Genomic DNA, 22073 nt, shown 5'->3' with positions numbered 1-22073 from the left:
GCACTGTTAGGGAAGGACAGAACCGGAGACCTCCCTCACCACACCTTTGATATCCAACCTGAGTATGGCCCTTGTCACCACCTGGTAATTATGTTACTTATCTTTAATTCAGTCCTAACAAACTTCCCACAATGGCTCTTTAGACCACAACCCTATTCGAGCCCCCAAGCCCCTTACCCTTTACCAACCACTAGGCGACTTCTTAGAATTTTTAAAATTAAATCACACAGGTCATAGAGAAAGGCAGTCTGTATCATTTCCTTAACAAGTCTTTCTCATTGTTGTTTTTTTTTGTTGTTGTTGTTCAGCTGACAAAAATCTTCTAAATGTCTTTGGTTCATGTTTGTCTTTGTTGCCTATATAATCTTTAGGAAACCCCTAAAAGCAAGTGGTAAGAATTCTTTCTTTTCAGAAGCTAGATTCAATAATTTGCCATCTTTAGTATATGATCAAAATAAATGCACGTGTACATCTTTTTGGCTTTAAGGATTTGGCAACTTACCGTCCCTAAGACTGACCTTTTTTTGTTAATTTCTAGGTTATTTTTGAGACCATAAACATGTTTATAATTAAAGCAGCACCTTCACTTATTGAACTGTTATATATCAAAACTGTTCTAAGGAATTCTTCCAACAACTCTATGAAGTAACTGTTATTATTCTCATTTTGCATATAAAAAAATAGAGACCTAGAGAGATTAAGTTCCCCCAAATCACACTGTTATTGACAGAGTGAGAATCAGATGCAGGCAGTGTAGTTTTGGAGTCCATACTATAAATTACTACTGTATACGCTTCTGCCTCATTAGAAAATTCTCTTTCTTTTCCAAGTCCTGACTGGCACCTCCGATGACTTAGAAAACTGAATACAGTCCAAAGAAGGTAATGTGCTTATTTCCCAACATCGGTGGGCTCCATGCTAACTGACTTCCCCTTCCATTCCCTTTTAAAATATAGGTAAAACAAAGAATGTGATAAAAAAGGAAGTTCTCTAGGTAACAAGCCTCCCTTAAGACTGAAGACACNTGGGTGGCTCAGTCGGTTAAGCATCCGACTTCGGCTCAGGTCTGATCTCACTGTTTGTGGGTTTGAGCCCCACGTCGGGCTCTGTGCTGACAGCTCAGAGCCTGGAGCCTGCTTTGGATTCTGTGTCTCTCCTTCTCTCTGCCCCTTTCCTGCTCATGCTCTGTCTCTCTCTGTTTCGCAATAATAAATAAATGTTTTTAAAAAATTAAGTAAGCATATTTACCTTTAATTTTTATTTTTAAAGTTTATTTTTGGGGGGGGGGTGTGAGAGTGGGGGAGGGACAGAGAGAGAGAATCCTAAGCAGGCTTCACACTGTCAATGCAGAGCCTGATGCAACCTGAGATCGTGACCTGAGCTGAAACCAAGAATCAGACACAACCAACTGAGCCTCCCTGGCTCCCCTCTCTTCATTTTTAAGTAGGCTTCATGCTCAGCATGGAGCCCAACTCGGGACTCGAACTCACAACCCTGAGATCAAGACCTGAGCCAAGATCAAGAGTCAGACACTCAACCAATTGAGTCGCCCAGATGCTCCAGCCTCTAATTTTTCTAATAAAGAACTGAGATGGTGGCAGCTCCTAATTTCATCAGCCTGACCTTTCAATGGACTCTGGTGGCCTCATTCTCCCACCAGGATTAGGACTTCCCTTGACAGACTCCTCCAAAATGACCGTCTTTCTCTGCAGCTAATGAATGGATAAACTCAACATGGTATAGCCATTCAATGGAATAATATTCAGCCACAGAATGGAATGAAATACTGATACCATTCAGTATGGTGGATGAACCTTGAAAACCTGAAGCTGAGCAAAAAGCAATTAGACACAAAAGGTTACATACTGTGTGATTCCATCTACATAAAATGTCTAGAATAGGTTAAATCTGGAGAGACAGAAAGCAGGTTAGTGGTTGCCAGGGGCTGAACAGAAGGGAGAAGGAGGAGTGACTGCTAATAGATATGACATTTCTTTTTGGGATAATGAAAATATTCTTAAATGAAAGAGTGGTGAGGGTTGTGCAAATGTGTGAGTGCACTGAAAACCACCACACTGTGCACTTAAGAAGGGTGAATTTTGGGGCACCTGGGTGGCTCAGTTGGTTGGGTGTCCGACTTTGGCTCAGGTCATGATCTCATGATTTGTGGGTTCGAGTCCCACATCAGGCTCTGTGCTGAACGTTTGCTCGGAGGCTGGAGCCTGCTTCAGATTCTGTGTCTCCTTCTCTCTCTGCCCCTCCTCTGCTTGAGCTCTGTCTCACTCTGTCTCTCAAAAATAAATAAATGTAAAAATTTTTTTTAAATAAAAGAGGGTGAATTTTATGATGTGCGGATTAGATCTCAATTCAGAAAAATGACAGAAAAGGGATTCTTGTATCCTTTAAACTCCTCTACTTCCTGTGGCCAATTCAGTCACTGATGAACATAATTTTTAATTTTTATTTTTAAAGTTTATTTATTTATTTTGAAAGAGAGAGAGACAGCACACCAGCCAGGAAGGGGCAGAGAGAGGAAGAGATAGAGAATTCTAAGCAGGCTTCCCACTGTTAGCACAGAGCCCGATGCGGGGCTCAAACTCCTAAACCATGAGACCATGACATGAGCTAAAATCAAGAGACACTTAATTGAGCCACCCAGGCACTCCATTGACGAACATAGCTGAGATCACTGCTTGTCATCCCTGTGCTGGTACTGAGTTACCTAAGGAATAAGACCCAATCCCCCAATCTCATTGGCTAGAGAGAGACAAACTAGCAAACACAGGGTTGTAATTCAGTGTGATACATGTCCTCACAGAGTTAATGGCTCATTCACACTTAATGAGTCAGGCACTATTCTAAGTACTTTGCATGCATTACATTATTTATTCCTTCTATCAACCCAATGAAGCAGGAACTCTTATTATCCCTAATTTAGAGATAAGGAAAGCAAGGCCCAGAGAGATAATGTAACACACCCATATTACCTAGGAAGCGGCACAGTGAAGATCTGGGCCTGAATGGGCTGGCTCCAAGTCTGTGCTCTTAACCTGCACTCACCAGGGCTTAGAGACTGGGTGTCATGCAAAGAACATGTCTTAATTGTGCACAGAGACCTGTCACTTACAGTTCATATGCACTTTTGGTCTAGGATTTTCGTCATTTCCTTTTAAGGGTTGGGCTACCCTCACTGTGCCAAGTGTGAGGTTTTCTCCCTCTTACACGTGCAAACAAGAATGAATAAGAAAGAAAGGGGAGAGGAGGAAATCCTTACTCTGTAAACCACAGTTCTTTCAGGCTGAGCATCATGGGGTTCACTGTGTGCAGATGTTCCTCATTCCACTTCCTGGCATTCCTATAGACATTGTGCCAGGGCACCGGGGCCCGGATCACTCTTTGAGGAAACATACGGGGAATATTCTTGATGAAGAGTCTTTTTCTCTCTGTTGGGTCCATGAGGATGTAATCAACTATAACCAACAGGGTAAACACTTTGTTAGTAAGTCAGGTCCTGGAACACTCTGTGCTCTAAGCTGCAGCATTTAGAATGTAAATGAGCCTCTGACCATTTACACAGATAATATCCATTACGTTGATAATCCCCCAGGTGTAACTAAATTGGGGAAGCTCCGCTCTGTTGGAAGATATTTCAGGGAGAAGGAGGAGTGTAACTTCACAGTCTGGAGCTGAGAACATGGGGTTGAACTCTATTAGGATACCTAGCATCATGCATGACAAGGAGCTACTACTGATGATACCTCATTAATTATTAGTTGATTTCTCACACCTAAATAGCCATGCCAAAAAAAAAAAAAAATCAACATAACAAATGATACCAGATACTTAGAACTGGAAATTTAGAAACCAAATATTTCATATGCTAAGGAAAGAAAGATTAGTAAAAGTTTCACAGAGGAAGGGACATTTGAGCTGGAATGTGAAGAATGCGTAGGAATTTGCAGACAGGATAGGAAGGGAAGAGCACAGGCCTCAGAAGGAATAGCATGTGATGAAATGCAGTTCTATGGCTTTTATAAAACATGTTGAAGGATCTGGGAGTTATTTTGTAGCTGAAATATCAGATGCAAGTGGTAGAGTTCAAGGTGATAAGACTGCAGAAGTAGGTTGAGGCAGGAGTTTGAAAGACTTTACACATTTATCCTTATGAGTTTGGTTCTATCCTAGAGTGGACAAGGAGCCATTACCCTGACACCATTAGGAAGTTAATTAGGAAATTAAAAATAACTAGACAACTTGGTAAACACAGCTATCGGCCAGAGGAAATTGGAAAGTGAGCAACTAATATGATCACCACTCCCCTTTGATTTGCTTCTCACATTACTCACCATCATTAAATATTTCCCAATAACCTACTGTGTGTATAAGATATGGGCCTAAGGAATGAAGGGGAGCTAGGATCAATACTATGTTCTTCACTGTCAAAGAAGTGACAGTCTAATAAGGGAGCCAGGACCCACGAGAAATGAAAAGACAATGCCAGTGTGAAATGACAGAGGAGAAATAATGACCCAGAGACAGTCCAAAGCAGGGTGAGTTAAAAGCAGAGACAAGAAGTGCTGTGTATACAGAGGGTGGAGGGACCACTGCGGGCTGCAGAGAGAGAAAAGTACTTAAGAGGCAGGTCTTGGGCTAGATTTTAAAACTTGAGGAAACCCTTGCTAGTCCTAGGGCTGTTTAGGGGTGTGTAAGCATCCTTATCTCCTGGGAGCTTGTGAGAAATGCAGACTCTCAGGCCCCACCCCAGATCTACTAAATTGGAATCTGCATTTTTTGAGGGGGGGGCACTCTGAGCTATCAGCACAGAGCCCGACATGGGGCTTGAACTTACAAACTGTGAGATCATGACTTGAGCTGAAATTGTATGCTTAACCGACTGAGCCACAAAGTCGCCCCCAGAATCTGCATTTTTTACAAGATCTCCAGGTTATGTGGATGCACCTCAAAATGCAGGAAGTACTAGTGTAGACATTAGTGATGTGGGGAAGAGCATCTGAATGAAAAAGATGTTTTTGGCATTTCTGGAGGAACCAGAGGGTGGACTGATAAAGACCGCGGCCTCCACATGGGAGCCTCTTGAACCACTTACACCCAGCCTTACCAATGCTTTTCATGAGGCTACTGTAGTAGTCATTTTCCTTCTCCTTCACCAGCATCATCATGAGGGGTTCCAGGAAGGGACTTGTCAGCAGTGTGTTGGAAATCAGCTTTGAAATACGAAACATCACTTCATCCTCCTCGGGGGCAATCATATCTTTTCGGATGCCATTGGTCAAATAGTAACAGTATCTCTTCCATAAACAAACCACAGCAAGACAATGACTGTGACTGGTTAACAGCCCACACCTGTCACCCTCGAAGGGGCCCTGTTCACACAGCACCCATCCCCACCCTTCACTCACTACAATTGGGCTTTCTGGGACCATCACTGCACACTCTTTGAAGTGTGACGGCAGGCAAGTTTTTCCATGACTCTGGAGAACTGAACTGGAGCCAGAGATTTTGGTGGGGTATAAAGAAGGATTTGTCAAATGCCATGCATATGGGAACAGTGGAATGACTACTGAGGCCAGGACAGAGGCAGCTCATCTGGTGAACTTTAAGAAGATAATTAACAAGCTTCTCAAATGGACTAGATAATTCACCGTCCCCAACAACAATGGTGGTCTACAAAGCACTTTGATACTGTGGCTTGTTGCAGCCAGTGAGGGGAAATTCCCCAAATTCAAGGAAAACTTAAAATAGTTTTTTTAAAAATTTTTAACTTTTTAAAAAATTTCTGAGAGAGAGAGAGCGAGCGAGCGAGCATGAGCAGGAGAGGGTCAAAGAGAAAGGGAGACACAGAATCTGAAACAGGCTCCAGGCTCTGAGCTAGCTGTCAGCACAGAGCCCAACGAGGGGCTCGAATTCACAAACCATGAGATTGTGACCTGAGCTGAAGTCGGACGCTTAACCTACTGAGCCACACAGGAGCCCCGGGAAACTTAAAATAGTTCTAATCCAACCATGAGCTTCTGAGTTTAGGAAAGCAACACAAACACACAAACTAAATAAAACTGGCCAATGTGACCTGGTTGACTTCAGGAAATTTGTTTAGGGCTCTAAGCTGCCAGATAGCTGAATAGCTCTAGAAATAAATACTTTAAGATGGGTGAGAAGCACAAAGTATAGGAAATCAGCTTTGAGCAATAGTGACAGCTTGTCTGTGGTCAGAAGAGGCTGAGCTCACCCTCCACCAACCTTAATGGAAGCTGCTTATAGAGAAGAAACTTCCAAATACAGGATGCATTGGGATATACTTATACTTTTGGCATTTCAGTATAATTTTTAAAGTTATTTATTGTATATCTGAAATTCCAATTATCTGGGTGTCCTGGTTTTTGTTTTATTTTGAAAATTTGGCAACTCTAGCTTATGGGTCACCATTTTGCAACATACATATATATCTATATCTATATATCTCTATCTATGTATTTATAGATATATATACACAGATACAGATATATAGATATAGATACATAGATACATATATCTAGCTTATGGGTCACCATTTTGAATGGAGAGTCAAATGTTTAAATGACGGAGCCACCTAGGTGTCCTGCAACCTATGTTCTATAAGGACCCAAAGGTTTCTAAGACCTACTAAAACAATTCACACACACACACACACACACACATCCTTATTTAGTAGTCTGTCATAGGGTCTGGACTTTGATATTTTTAAAACATTCCCTGGGTGATTCTGCTGTTCTTCCTGAGTTTAAAATCACTGAGCTGCCACAAATAATACTTAGCAAATTGAGAGAAAGGAAGCAATAACATACCTCTAAGTCTGATTCAGATGGTTGGGTTTCTTTACCTTCTATTTCCATCTCCTGCTGTAACATCACACCAATCTGTTCTTCTGGACTCATTGGTCTGCTTCCTGGCAGGGTCAAAGATGTCACTACCTCCTTCTTTCTGGATGATAAGGCTGAGATACTGCAGGCCAGCTTGGTCCTGAAAAGTAAACACATCCCTTGGTTCTCTGCAGAGGTACTCTATATCAAGCATACTGTCTCCAAACTGGTGAGTGTCATTCTCAACGGAAGCCCCTCTCCCCTGTGTCATCTAACAGCATGGATGCACACTGCAGTGACAGCCTCTAACCATGAAACACCCATAGATATGCTAGCATTGGTTTTGCTCAGGTAGTAAATTTTTTTAATTTTCATTTTTTTATTTCAAAAATTTTTTAATATTTATTCATTTCTGAGAGAGAGAGAGAGAGAGAGAGCAGGGGAGGAGCAGAGAGAGAGGGAGAGATAGAATCCAAGGCAGGCTCTAGGCTCTGAACTGTCAGCACAGAGCCTGATGCAGGGCTTGAACCCATGAAGCAAGAGATCATGACCTGAGCCAAAGCTGGATGCTCAACCAACTGAGCCACCCAGGCACCCCTCATTTTTTTTTACTTTAGAGAGAGAGAGAGAGAGAGAGAGAGAGAGAGAGAGTTTGGGAGAGCAGTAGAGGGTGAGAGAGAGAATCTTAAGCAGACTCCATGCTTAGCACAGAGCCTGATGCAGGGCTTGATTCCACAACACTGGGATCATGACCTGAGCTGAAATCAAGAGTGAGAAGCTCAACCAATAACCACTCACATGCCCCTGCTCAGTTGGTTACTTTGATTTTATTTGGAGCCTTAAAAAATTGGGTTAAAAGCAAACACCTGGGTGGCTCAGTCAGTTGAACGTCCGACTTAAGCTCAGGTCATTGAGCCCCGTGTCAGACTGTGTTGACAGCTCGGGGCCTGGAACCTCCTTCAGATTCTGTGTCTCTGTCTCTCTCTGCCCCTCTCCCACTTGTGCTCTCTCTGTCTCAGTCTTTCTCTCAAAAGTAAATAAACATTAAAAAAAAAAAAAACTGAGTTAAGGGGACTGGTGGAAAAACACATGAGTTACTTGGAGTCTGAGAATGCTCTGAAGAAGCAGAGCATGGCTTTAATGAGACCACAGCCTTTTTCAGCTCAGCCAAGTGTCCTCCAATCCCTGGCACCCACAGAGATACTTACCTGGAAGGATCCTCTTTGTCTCTAGAGGAAAACTTTCTTTTCTTCTTGTTGGGTTCTGACAAGCAGTTGGTTGCTAGAATAGTGGAGAAGAAACACATCAGGACTATCATCTGTCCACAGGGACATGATTTCCAAGATAGTTCCAGAACATATTAAGGGGAGTAGACTCGGTGCAACGAGGAAGAGGCAGGAGATGGGACACCTGGACATACATGCATCATTAATCACTTGTGTGACCCTGAAGTGGTGACTTCATTACTCCAGGCCTCAGTTTCCCCAAATGTGAAATGGGGATGCACATACCTTCTATTCACCCACATATCAAGTATTAATAACCACCCTACTCGATTCTTTCCCTAATCCTATGCCCTATTTTCTAAACATTGGAAATTACTGTTTAATATTTCTAAGTAGGTACAGACTTTTAAGCATGGCATATATTTTAAAGGAAATATTACATGATTATCACAAATAGAAAAACCAGGATCCTGTACAATAAATACAAGGTAACTACAAATGAATTAAACAGTTGATATGAAACTATATTATCAAGCTTTAACTAGATACTGTTACTTGCTTAAGTCTCCAGCCTAAAGAAATTAACAAGTAATAAAGAAGTGTTAAAGACATAACATTAAATTGACATTTTGAGGGGCTCCTGGGTGGCTCAGTTGGTTAAGTGTCTGACTCTTGATTTTGGCTCAGGTCACAATCTCACAGTTCATGAGATAGAGCCCCATGTCAAGACTCAAGTCAAGACCTGAGTCAGGCTCTGAGTTGACAGCAGAGAGACTACTTGGGATTCTCTCTATCCATCTCTCTCTGCCCCTCATCCTGCTCATGCTCTCTTTCTCAAAATAAATAAATGAGCTAGGTTCACAGCATAAAGCCAGGAAGCAAGGCTGCCCTACCCGTGAAGACAGTACTGCCATGCAGATAAAGCACAGAGATCCTCAATTCCTATGGTGGCCAGAGATAACAGAGAAAGCCTAATAATAACTAGGCCAACCTTTACACTGCCTCAGGGACCACATCTACAAGATCCCCAAATATCACCTTAGGATGAGAGTCCCAAACCACCTTATTGGTACTAATTTGGGGTCCTAATTTGGGGTCCTAAGAGGCCAGATGAAGGCATAAGAATTAAAAAGTTAGATTAAGAATTATGTGTCAAAAAGGTACACTGATTACATATAAGTGAAAACAAGCAAAGTTAATCTATGGTGACAAAAACCAGAAAGCAGTTTCTCTAGAATAGGATGGTATTGGGTAGGGAAGAGAACTCGTTGGAAAAAAGCACAATAGAGCTTTCACTAGTGATGGAAATGCCCTGTATCCTGTTTGGGTGGTGGCTACATGGTATAAACAATGGTCAGTGCTCACTGAACTGAACATTTAAGATCTATGCATCTTATTGTATGTAAATCATACCACAATAAAGACAGCGGGGAGGTACATGTCACAAGAAGGGAAAAAACTCTAAACAGAGGCCTGAAAATTAAAATCCCAGAACATATGAGAAAAACCAATACTAAGAAAGACAGCTAATAAACTCAACAATCAAGGGGTAGTTTCACAAAGTGAAAATAATACAGCAATACAAACACTGCTCCAAAATAATGTTTTAGATCCTCCCAGGAATATCGAAAGAGATAAGCCTATAAGAGGAAAACAATTGGCAGGGGTGACATCTTTAAGTAGAATCAAATATAATTTTTTTAATAAAAAAAGAAAACCTGAAAATGAAAAGATTTCATCATGAAAGTAAAAAAAGTTCATTAGACATGATAAACTCAGGGCTCAACACAGTTGAGCAAATTAGTGAATTAGAAGATACATCTGAGGAACTCACCCAGATCCAGCACAGAGAGAAAAATGAAAAATATGAAAATAAGTTTGAGACAGAGGGCAGACTGAAACGCTCCAACACACATGTAACAAGAATTACTGAAGGATAAGGAGATTTATGTGTGCCCAGCAAGATTCAATAAATTAATACATATAAAGTACTGTGGTAAACAACTTCCAAGATGGCCCCCAATGATCCCTAATGGCATCATGGCCTTGTGCAATCCCTGTGGGTATGGGCTAGACCTGGTAACTCACTTCTAACAAACAGAATAGAGCAAAAGTGATAGGCTGTCACTTTCAAAATTAAATTAAAAAAGACTGTAGTTTCTGTCTTTTTGGCTCTCTTCTCTCTCTTGTTCTCTCTCCCTTATTCCCTCTGAGGGAAGCCAGCAGCCATAATGTGAACTGCCCTATGGAAAGGCCCATGTGGCAGGAAACTGATGTCTATGACCAACAGCCAGAAGAATCTGAGGAAATGAATGAGCTTGGAAGAGGATCCTTCCCTAAGTGCCCTTAGATGACTGTGGGGTGGGCTGGTATCTTGACTGCATGCTTGTGACTCTGAGCCAGAACCATTCAGTTAAGCCATGCCCAGAGTCTTTTTTTTTTTTTAATTAAAAAAATTTTTTTTAATGTTTATTTAGTTTTTAGAGAGAGACACAGAGTATGAGTGGGGGAGGGTCAGAGAGAGAGGGAGACACAGAATCGGAAGCAGGCTCCAGGCTCTGAGCTGTCAGCACGGAGCCTGATGCGAAGCTCAAACCCACGAACTGTGAGATCATGATCTGAGCTGAAGTCAGCCACTTAACCAACTGAGCCACCCAGGCGCCCCAAACCATGCTCAGAGTCTTGATTCACAGACACTGTGAGATAATAAATAGTGTGGTTGTTTTAAACCATTAAGTTTTGGGAATAATTTGTTATGCAGCAATCAATAACACAAGTACACAGAAGAGTGTTCGGTGTGTGATAAATGTAAGGAACATGGCACACTATAAATGTAATGTTAGCTATTACAATCATTCTCATGTCATGAATAAGGAGACTGAGGCTCTATGAGGTTATCCAGAACTGGCTGCAGCAAGCAGTGAAGCCATAACTAGAACCCAGGACTAAAATCTCACTCCAAAGCCCCATTCAGAGCTGGTATAGCAAACTGCTACAATTACCTAATGGCAGCCCCTTTACAGTCCTTTCCCTGGGGATATTGATGGTGACTGGCTGGTAAACCTTCAGCAGGCCCTTCAGTGTCAGGTCCTGGGCCATCAAGGAGTAGTTGTTCGCAATGGAGTCGCTGGGTCCACGGCAGTGGTGCTGCTCTTTGAAGGGTGCAGCCAGGGTCCATGACGTACGTTGCATCAAGGGGGGATAAAAGCTGTGCGACATGATGGTCTACAAGGAAAGAAACGGAGTATGCCAAGGTGAAGGACATCTCTTGGAGAAGCTTAAGTTCCACTCACATGGAGACTCAGAGACAGTCCCGCATGTCCTATGCTGTTTCTACTTTCTGCAAACTCAGTCACATGCTTCCTAGATGGTCACCAATTTCACTTCTCTGACTACTATGAACATGATTTCTGATGTCAAGGACAACAGCTGGCTTTCAATAAGCAGTATGTTTGTGAGTCAGGTGATTTACTTCTATTGTCTTTATTCCTTATGGACATGGCTATAAAGTAGAAATAATTATTCTTTTATTTTTTTTTTACAACAGGAGATGCAGAAGTTCAAAAAATCTCAATAATACAGCAGGGAAGTGAGAAGGCCAGATCCTATCCCACCTTTATGCTACCAGATAGCTCCTTCTCCCCTACTACTGTAGCCTTTTCTGGTGGCAGAAGTGACCAAAGCTGTTGATTCCACTCGTCAAGTCTAGCTGTTTGTCTTCCCACAAATGCCAGTAGAAGAGCAGCGGCCGGGTGAACATACCTGATAGAGCACAGATGGTTCCTCGTTAGCAGAAGCAGGCAGAGGGGGCAGCTCTGGCTGCCTCTGGGAGTGGCTCATGTGATGTATCGAGTCACTTTCAGTAATCTGTGGGAAATGGGAACAAAGCTGCTCTTCAAGAATTAGGAAAGGTTTCCAAGACTCTAGGTTGGCAAGAAGCAAAAAGATCCCTAGGAGAAGTTTTAGGGACAGAGTTCTGACCACTAAACACCCTTCTCACCCCCATCCATGGTGTAGGTTTCATTTTTAAATCAGCAGTATTTCTCTTCCAGTGTCTTCTCCTTGGCCACTCCTCAATGAGCAAATTTAGATAATTTTTTCCCTCCAGAGAAGACCCCAAATTCTAAGAGAAGTTACTCTATCCTAGGTTATGATTAAAGGGGTTAACTTAAAAAAAAATAGACCCTTGCCTTTCACAAAAACACAATTCCAAATAGAAATTTACTTATGCGGCAGCAGTATACTTTCCGTGTGTTTAACACACATACCAGCCACTCTCTGTGCTTCCTGTGAAAAGCAAAAACTCACTTAAACAGTGTAGGTGTCTGAGTCCACCGTTCCATTCAGTAAGGGTGCACTTAGGGGTGAGCCTCAGGTAGGGGTGAACTTGTGGCTCCCATGGCCACTCTCTGTTCCCAAGTACCTCTCCTGAGCAGAGCTGAAAGTGACAGCAGTGTTGAACAACTCTGTGTTTGTTTCTGTCCTAGGACCCAGCCCCTATGTGCACAACTACCTATCTGGGGTTGTGATGGAGAAGGTGCAATTTGTTCCAATGCTAAAGGAAAACTGCAGGCTGGACTTATTGACACATGCTGCTGTACAGCATTTTAAAGACGGTTTAGGGGACTTTCAAGCACAATTTTGACTCTCCATGATTTTTCACCTTAGACAATGACCTTGAACTAAACTGTGTAAGATGAGACATTACTAGATTGATTTGATTTACTTGAGTCAGCAAATTATGTCATGCAGGGGAACTGGCAGGGGGTAGCAGAGAGGGAGTATATGAATCAGATGTTAGCCACCCTCACGCCCTAACCAACTGCTCAGTGATGACTCAACCTCATAAAATAATAACAATAATAACAACACTATAATTATTCCAAATTATTATGTGCTAGGCACTGTATAACCTTATGAGAGTTTTTTTTTCCTTATGAGAGTTTTTGATATCCATGTCTGACCTGAAGAAACTAAAGCTCAGAGAATATAAGTAATGCATCCTAGCCACAGAGAGGTGCTTTAAATACATGCGACTCTGGGGGCACTTGGGAGGCTCAGTTGGTTAAGCATCTGACTTCAGCTCAGATCATGATCTCCCGGTTTGTGAGTACAAGCCCCTCAGCAGGCTCTGTGCTGACAGCTCAGAGCCTGGAGCCTGCTTCAGATTCTGTGTCTGCCTTTCTCTCTGCCCCTTCCCTGCTCACACTCTGTCTCTGTCTCTGTCTCTCTCTCTCAAAAATAAATAAACATTAAAAAAAAATTTAAATACACACGATTCTGCATCCCAACACACTGGAAACAGCAAGTATCTGTAACATAGCAAATTACCTTAGGAAGGTGTTGATCTCAAAACTGGAGAAAAATAGGGGCGCCTGGGTGGCTCAGTCAGTTAAACGTCCGACCTTGGCTCAGGTCATGATCTCACGGTTCATGTGTTTGAGTCCCACATCGGGCTCTGTACTGACAGCTAGCTCAGAGCCTGGAGCCTGCTTCAGATTCTGTGTCTCCCTCTCTCTCTGACCCTTCTCTGCTCATGCTATCTCTCTCTCTCTCTCTCTCTCTCAGAAATGAATAAAAAATTTTAAAAAATAGAATAAAAGCATGTAAACCCATAAACAAAGATGCACACCAAGCCTGAGATCTTTAAAAACATACAACAGGCCCACTGGTCTAATGGCCTTATCTAGTTATTCTCAAAAATTGTGGCACACCACACTCACCAACAGAATTCTACTAAAAATAGGGATGCTTGGGCTCCAGCTTAAACAAAGGGAGTTTGAGACCTGCAGACTTTGCTGTTTTTAGAGAACTTACTTTTTTGAGCTAAATAACTGTGTCTGTTTTTTTTTTTTTAAATGCTTATTTATTTTTGAGTGACAGACAGAATGCAAGTTGAGGAGGCGCAGAGAGAGAGGGAGACACAAAATCTGAAACAGGCTCCAGGCTCTGAGCTGTCAGCCCAGAGCCCGACCCACGGCTTGAACCCACAAACTGCAAGATCATGACCTGAGCCGAAGTCAGATTCTTAACCAACTGAGCCATCCAGGCATCCCTGTCTCTCTGTTCTTTTTTTTTTCTTTTATTTATTTCTAAGAGAGAGAGAGAGACAGCGTGAGCAGCGGAGGGTCAGAGAGAGAGGGAGTCACAGACTGAAACAGGCTCCAGGCTCTGAGCCGGCAGTCAGCCCAGAGCCCGACGTGGGGCTCGAACCCACGAACCGCGAGATCATGACCTAAGCGAAAGTCGGACGCTTAACCGACTAAGCCACCCAGGCGCCCCCCTGTCTCTCTGTTCTTGACCTCCATTTTAAGGATCTAAGAATTTATCAATTATCTCTAAGATGACTTTTTGCTACTGAAATTAGCATCAGATCTGCACCAATCAGTTGAACTCCAGCATCAGCCTGAAAGGAACCTGGTCATCCACAGTGGGTACCACAACATCCGAGGTAGATTCTGGCAGCAGTACTTTCAGTGCTATGAAGTCATTCATGATTTCCATCAGGACCCCAGATGTACAGCATATAATGATTGATAAATTATGGCTGTCTGTTTTTTGTGTTTGTAAGCAAGGAAGTTTTATGGTCAGTGGAAATCTTTCCCTTGGCCTAGCTTTTAAATCTGTTTCAAATAAAAATTTTCATTAAAGGAGCAACAAGCAAACACCACAAATTTCAGACATCTTGAGTAAGTTACAACAAAAGTGGGAATAAGTAGTTAAACCCAAAACCCTGAACTTTTGCAGCTGAGGAGGACGTTACCATTATTCACGAGGTGCCTTGCTCCTGCTCATGTTTGGGGTAAACCTGATATCAGCTCTGACACCAACTGGGAAGTTATTCTCCCTACCAAAATAAGTAGGGCACAGCCTTAGTGGACATAATTGGCTCTTCTCCGATTTCAGTCCAGGCTATACAGTCACCTGATCCCACCCAGTTCCTGGCTCCAGGAAGGGCATGTGACATAGGTAGGGCCAATCAGGGTTCTCCACCCTCCTAGACACAGTGCTTGACTCAGGGATCATCTGGGCTGATCAATCTTTCCTGACAGTTTCATTAGACCTATTGAGAAAGAGGCACTCTCAACAAACATCTTTGCCTTATGTGGAAATAAAGCTTTCCTTAGAATAAAGTCAACACAGAAGGAACAAAGACTCCCCAGAAGACAAAAGATAGACTCCCAATGACATCAGCTGGACTCCTGGATTCCGTTTGGACTTCTCGGTTACTTGAGCCCAGAGAGTCCCTTTTGGGTTTAAGCTAGATCGAATTATATCTATGCTTCTTCATATTGAGAGATGTTCATCCAAGGGGCAGATACAGAGGCAGCTGAATCATCATACAAAACATAAGCCATTCTTTGGAAAATAAAGAAAGTGAAACACATCGCAAAAGGCAAGCCAACATTAAAAATTTTACAGAACATAATAGAAGCAGAACCTCTGAAAAACAAATTAAATTTGAGCTTGTTCCTAGGCACAGACTAAGACTTATACACACAGAGCCATAAATACCGAGAGCAGAAAACATCTCAGTGCATGAGACTAGAACACATGGAACCCACACTGGATCCGTAGATCTAGAAATCAATTCCAGAACAGAACAAAGAGACTTTTCTTGACTATACATAAGAACTCTCCATGGCATCTTGAAGGAGAAAGAGATACTGATTTTTTAAGAACTGCAGTATGCAAAATGGTTTGTTAAAAATAATATTTAAGTGTTCATTTCAGGGGATGGGCTCATCCATTATCAACAATTCCACTTTAATTTCATAAAGTTCCCATTTATTTTATTTTTTTTACAAATAGTTTATTGTCAAATTAGTTTCCACATAACACTCAGTGCTCATCCCCACAAGCGCCCTCCTCCATGCCCATCCCTCCTCCCCCCCAAACCCATCAGTCCTCAGTTTTTGTCAGCATTCAAGAGTCTCTCATGGTTTGCCTCTCTCCCTTTCCCCCACCATTTCCCCCCTTCTTCTCCCCCTTGTTCCTCTGTCAAGTTCCTCCTAATCCTCCTATACGTGCAAACATATGATGTTTGTCCTTCTCTGCCTGACTTATTTCGCTCAGCATAAAGTTCCCATTTAAAATGTTCCTCTGGGTTGGGGCACCTGGGTGATTCATTCGGTTAAGCGTCCAACTCAGCTTAAGTCACCTTAAGTGAGGGCATGATCTCATCGCTCATGAGTTCGAGTCTCACACCAGGCTCTGTGCCGACAGCTCAGAGCCTGGGGCCTGCTTCAGATTCTGTTTGTCTCTCTCTCTCTCTCTCTCTCTGCCCCTTCTCTGCTCAGGCACTCCTTTTCTCTCTCTCTCAAAAAATAAACATTAAAATGCTCCTCTGGGCACTTTAGTGTATGGCAACCTAGCGGATCTTGGCTTTGAAAACCAAGATTCTGACATCTAGGTGGGTTAACACTATTACTTTCAGATGGGTGATCTCTGACTACACATGATGTTTGCATGTTCTTCCTGGAGGCTGTTCTCAAATGCTCACCTGAGGACCTGTTACAGCAGAATTACTCAATTCTTAGTTAAAAATACAGATTCCGGACCTCACTCCAAGTCTTCTGGATCATAACCTTTGGGAGTGAGGCCAAGTCTCTATGTTTTCAAGATGCTCTCTAGGATATTCTGATGTACACCTGGGAACTTTGGATGGAATATATAGTCTAAAGGCTGAGGAAGGGAAAGGAAAGGAACAACAGGTGTCTATTCCTGAAAATTTCACAGCAAAACCTGAGGATGTCCAAAAGCCTAATTCAGCAAAAAGCATGTTTCAAAGGACAAAGCATAAAAATACTAACACAGTTGCTCCAGTCAAGGGGATCTAACATGGTAATCAGTCTATGAATGAACCATCCCCTTCCTGCCCACTCCCAAATTCCCTACATGTTGAAAATATAGGTTTAAAAGAAAAAAATAAATAAATACACCTTAAAATTCACACCTACCTTCTGAGATGAGCAACCCATGTCACTCATGTTGTCCACTCTAGTTGGATCTATTACAAAATGAATAAAGAGCTCTCTGTTTCTCTAGGGATGATTCTCTCGTGCCAGTGGCTCTGAAATTCACACTTGCTTATAGCATAATGGGGATGACACAGAAAATGGAACTTTCTAAATGTTCTGAAAGCTCTGTTCACAGAGCTGCCTCTCTGAGGTCATAGACTTAGGCCCTCAGAGGAGTTCCCTGGTAGAAGAAGAAAGAAAGGGAAGCTAGAGAATGAAGAAGTGAGAGCATTGGGGTCTTGCTGGGCTTTTCTGCTGTGGTTGCAATGCCTTCTGCTCTGGCCACTCTTCACATCCACCGCGCAGTTCCTCTCTTGGGACTTTTCTGGGAACACACCGAGTTTGCTGCAGAGGAAAAATGGAAACAGAATTACATGTCAATACAGATAAGAGGGAGGAAACGCAGCCACTAAACAATATCCTAGCAGCCTGAACTCTTCTCTCTCCTCCTCTCTGGGCTGTTTTAACATTGGAGGTGCCTGTGCCCAGACCTTGGGGCTTGTAACCAGGCTTCAGCGTCTGTTGCTAAGGAAGGAGGGGCCCCAGCTGTGCCTAGATACAAGACCAGGCTTGACTCAGCTGGTGTCTCCCTTTCCTGGAGGCCTGGCTGGCAGCAGAAATTGGTGGGGACAGAAGGGAAGATGGGGGGGTATTTAGCAATGATCTGAGAATGTAGAGGTGAGTGGCAATAAAAGACTGTGCCTTTGATAAAGTATAAATGCCTGTAGCATGGTGGTTAATTCTCTGGCTGGACCCAGCTGGGTTCAGATCTGCCCTTTCCATTAATTAGCTTTGTGGCTTGAGGAAGTTGCTTAATCTCTCTAAATGTCCTTTTTACATGTAAAATAGCAACAAATGTGAGTACCTACCTCATAGGACAGGTTTGAAGATTTAATGACATAATGTCTGTAAAGCAAACTGCACAGAGCAGAAGGATGATGAACTCATCCCGGTCTGCCTGCGACTTTCTGGGTTTTAACACTGCAAGTCCTGCGTCCAGGGAACCCTCTCAGTCCTAGGCAGTGGGATGGTTTGGTTACCTGATATAGGAGGCACTCTATAGATGTTGTGGCTAACATAATTCTTATTATAAACACAGAAACATACATACACATACTCACACACATGTATACTTGTATACACAGGCTACAATATTAGCAGCTGTCCAAACATTCAAAGCACACATCATTTGGTTGCTTTCAAGTTCTCTCAAAACCAAGTTAGACTTATTGAGCTCTTTTGGGGTGCTATGCTTGCATACCTGTTACTTCATTCAATTCTCCTCAAAATGCCATGTTGTTCCCACTTTATGGATTGAGAAAACCAAAACCGAGAAACATACATAACTTCCCCAACTTGATGCGACTCATAAGAAGCACCAATACAAGTTGAAGCCTATCCTTATGACTCCAGAGTCCAGTGCTCCTTCCACAAAAGACCTATCCAAAACACAAACATCTGAGGGCCTACCATGGGCACTGCACAGGACCAAGTACTTGTTTCTTCTTTATCTTACTTTTTTATTTTTTAAGTTTATTTTTATTTTGAGAGAGGCAGAGTGCATGAGCAGGGGAGAGGCAGTGAGGGGGTGAGAGGGAATCCCAAGCAGGTTCTGTACTGTCAGCCTTGATCCAAGATCAAGAGTTGATATTTAAACTAAGCTACCCAGGCACCCCTCTCCATACTTTGAAAATAACCTTGTAGTTCCTCATCTCTTATATTCCTACTCTCTACCATCAGACATATATACAGAGGCCACTTTTAGGCAAACGAGCAATGGAATGTAGAAAGGGTTCACAGTGACCCCCTGGCTGAATATAGATAAGCCCATTAGGGCTTCAGAACATCCATAGGCCCTAACTAACCAATGGGCTACTTACAACCAGGCACAGTTACCACAAAGTCTCCCTTTTTTCCATACATCCTCCTACCTCCCCACTCTCCCCCTTTAAAATTAGTCCCCACCCACTGCGTCTCCTTTGCTGTCCTGCCCCTCCCCTCCTCCCTTAAGGTGTATTTGGTAAACTTCTATCGTCCTTGTTCTGCCTCAGGTGAATCCTTTCACTGCCCTTGCCACTGGTTTCCATCCAATCATCATCCCACAACTGGGGGTCCCCATATTTCTAGACAGACACCACATTTAGATACCACAATATATACAATTTCAAATAGTATCTGTAATAAATGAACTAGTGATGGGGTTTGAAACTTTGGTTTAGACAGAAATGGGGTTATTACCAGGCTTCCCATAATGGGGCATGAAACCCAAAGTCCCACAAAAACCAGCAGCTGTAGCCCAACAAATTGAAACAGGAGACAGAGACTGGTATGGTGCTAATGAGCCCCATGATCCTGTGGGTGAGTAGGAGACATGCCTCTATCTGAAAGTGAACTTTAAGTCTACCTGTGTTTATAGCAACATGGATGGACCTTGAGGGTGTTACGCTGAGCGAAATATGTCAGGCAGAGAAGGACAAATATCATATGTTTGCACGTATAGGAGGATTAGGAGGAACTTAACTGAGGAACAAGGGGGAGAAGAAGGGCGGAAATGGTGGGGGAAAGGGAGAGAGGCAAACCATGAGAGACTCTTGAATGCTGACAAAAACTGAGGACTGATGGATGAGGGGGGGAGGGGGGATGGGCATGGAGGAGGACACTTGTGGGGATGAGCACTGGGTGTTATGTGGAAACTAATTTGACAATAAACTATTTGTAAAAAAAAAAATAAGTCTACCTGTGTTTAAAAATATCAAAACAATGATTATGACTTTCATGTATTGAGTTATACTATCTGCTGGCACTGTGCTAAGTACTTAATAAACATTGTCTCTCCAAATCTTCTCACAAACAACCCAGGAAATAAATAAAATTATCATCTCAAGTTTTATGGCTGAGGAAGCAGACATAGGCAGGTTAAGTCAGTCACTAAGCAAGGTCGGTAGCAAAGTTAGGACTTGAACCTGACTATTCTATCTGTTCCCTAGCTTTAACCAAAAACCTACATGTGGTCTGTTACATAGAAAATAAACAAACAGGGGACCTGGGTAGCTCAGTCAGTTAAGCATCTGACTTCAGCTCTGGTCATGATCTCACGGTTTGGTTCCTTAGTTTGAGCTCCGCAAAGACAGTGTGCTGCCTGCTCAGAGCCTAGTGCCTGCTTCGGACTGTGTGTCTCCCTCTTTCTCTGTCCCTCCCCTGCTCACGCTCTGTTTCTCTTTCTCCCAAAAATAAACATTTAAAAAAAGTTTTTTAAAAAGGAAAAGAAAATATCTACTAAGGAGAATGAAAATGTCATCTCCCTGCAACACACGCCCCAGCCACCTTATGTGCACCAGAATTGTCTGACTTAATCTTCTGTTTGATAATTCCCAAGAAGGATGCAGGCTTCAAGACCCTCCATCCACAACTCCAAGTACACAGGGTTGCCAGATAAAACACAAGATATCCGGTAAAATTAGAATTTCCGATAAACAACAAATAAATTTTTTTAGCATAAGTATATCCCATTCAGTATTTGGGGCATACTTATATTAAAAAGTTATCTGTTGTTCACATGAAATTCACTCTGAACTGGGTGTCCTGGATTTTTATTTGCTAAATCTGGCAATATGGGGAGAAAGGTCAGCTAGAGTCAGGTTTGTTCCCATCTCTGTGATATAAACAGCATAGGATCTCAATGTGTTGTGGGGAAATTTTCACACATTTCTTATTCAGAGCCCAGGACTCCTGGCAGATCTTTTCTAAGACCTGAAATGATTACTTAGCCAGAGTAAGTGATGTTTGAAAAATGTAGAAGAGGCTGCATATGGATGTATCTTATTGACCAATCAATGGTCATCATGAGCCAAGTCCTGAGGCAATGGAGAGAACTAAGATCCTAGCCATCAGGGTATACATAATATGGTGCAGAAGGCAGCCAATGCACTAGGATAAAGCAAAACCCGGCTGTCCCGACAATGACAGAGGTAGAGGGGGAGAATTAGAGGATTTACAAAGATGCCCCTAGATGGCACTCTTGAACGACAATTCAAGGAGGCCCCAATTCAACTTTCCAAAGGAAGGGGGAAATGATGGTTGTAATGTTCTGTTCTAAAGGAAAAAAAAAACAACAAAAATGCAACCTTTTCCTAGATGGGGCACCCATCATACTGCAGCACAATAAAGTGCATGAAGCCACACAGGATTGCCTGAAACATAAGAATTTAGGGACACTTATCTATCCATCTCCTATCCCCTCCATTAACTCCTCTTTTCTTGGCTGTTGTGGAGTTAAAGCAGAATCCCTTAGCTTTTTTTTTTTTTTTAAGTTTATTTATTTTGAGAGAGAGATAGTATGTGTGAGCAGAGGAGGGGCAGAGAGAAAAGGAGAAGAGAATCCAAGCAGGCCCAGCGCTGTCAGTACAGAGCCTGATGAGGGGCTTAGACTCCCAAACTATGAGATGATCTGCTTAACCAACTGACCCACTAAGGTGCCCCCTTCAGCGTCTTTTTATTATTACTAACCCCAAGCTTATTTCTTTTTTTTTTAATTTTTTAATGTGTTTTATTTATTTCAGGGGTGGGGGGGGGAAGATACAGAATCCAAAGCAGGCTCCAGGCTCTGAGCTAGCTTTCAGCACAGAGCCCGACATGGGGCTTGAACCCATGAACCATGAGATCATGACCTGAGCCGAAGTTGGACATTCAACTAACTGAACCACCCAGGCGCCCCGTCCCCCAAGTTTATTTCTTTATCCACCAGCCTGTTTATTTCTAGAAATATTAGTTGGTTAGAAGACTGTACCATCCAATCTTTTTGATACTCCAGATAGGTACTAACTTCTTTACAGCTATTATTATAGCATGTCCTCACTAAAACCCTGTGACTATCTTCCAGGTCAGAGGAAAGGTAGGTCAACGTAGGTCCCTTGATGGAAAGTGCCTGAGAACTATGCAGTAGCAGGCCAATGCTCAAGCCTATCATTTTA

At 42.6% G+C, this 22073-nt stretch overlaps 1 protein-coding gene across 1 annotated transcript in view; it reads right to left on the bottom strand.

The window, feature by feature from the left end:
* Positions 1 to 17073, bottom strand: part of DNAH3 (dynein axonemal heavy chain 3) — a 165782-nt gene extending 148709 nt beyond the window's left edge. The window contains exons 1-7 of the mRNA XM_077760528.1: positions 17044 to 17073; positions 11846 to 11950; positions 11086 to 11308; positions 8066 to 8138; positions 6843 to 7017; positions 5120 to 5309; positions 3275 to 3470 (exon numbers count right to left, since the gene is read on the bottom strand). Coding sequence (XP_077616654.1) covers positions 3275 to 3470; positions 5120 to 5309; positions 6843 to 7017; positions 8066 to 8138; positions 11086 to 11308; positions 11846 to 11950; positions 17044 to 17073 — 992 coding nt within the window. The remainder of the gene's footprint in view (positions 1 to 3274; positions 3471 to 5119; positions 5310 to 6842; positions 7018 to 8065; positions 8139 to 11085; positions 11309 to 11845; positions 11951 to 17043) is intronic.
* Between the last annotated feature and the right edge of the window lie 5000 nt (positions 17074 to 22073).

The sequence above is a fragment of the Crocuta crocuta genome, unplaced genomic scaffold (assembly GCF_008692635.1).
Source record: "Crocuta crocuta isolate KB4526 unplaced genomic scaffold, BGI_CrCroc_1.0 scaffold73, whole genome shotgun sequence".
Lineage (NCBI taxonomy): Eukaryota > Metazoa > Chordata > Mammalia > Carnivora > Hyaenidae > Crocuta > Crocuta crocuta.
This window is presented reverse-complemented; position numbering and strand designations above follow the sequence as displayed.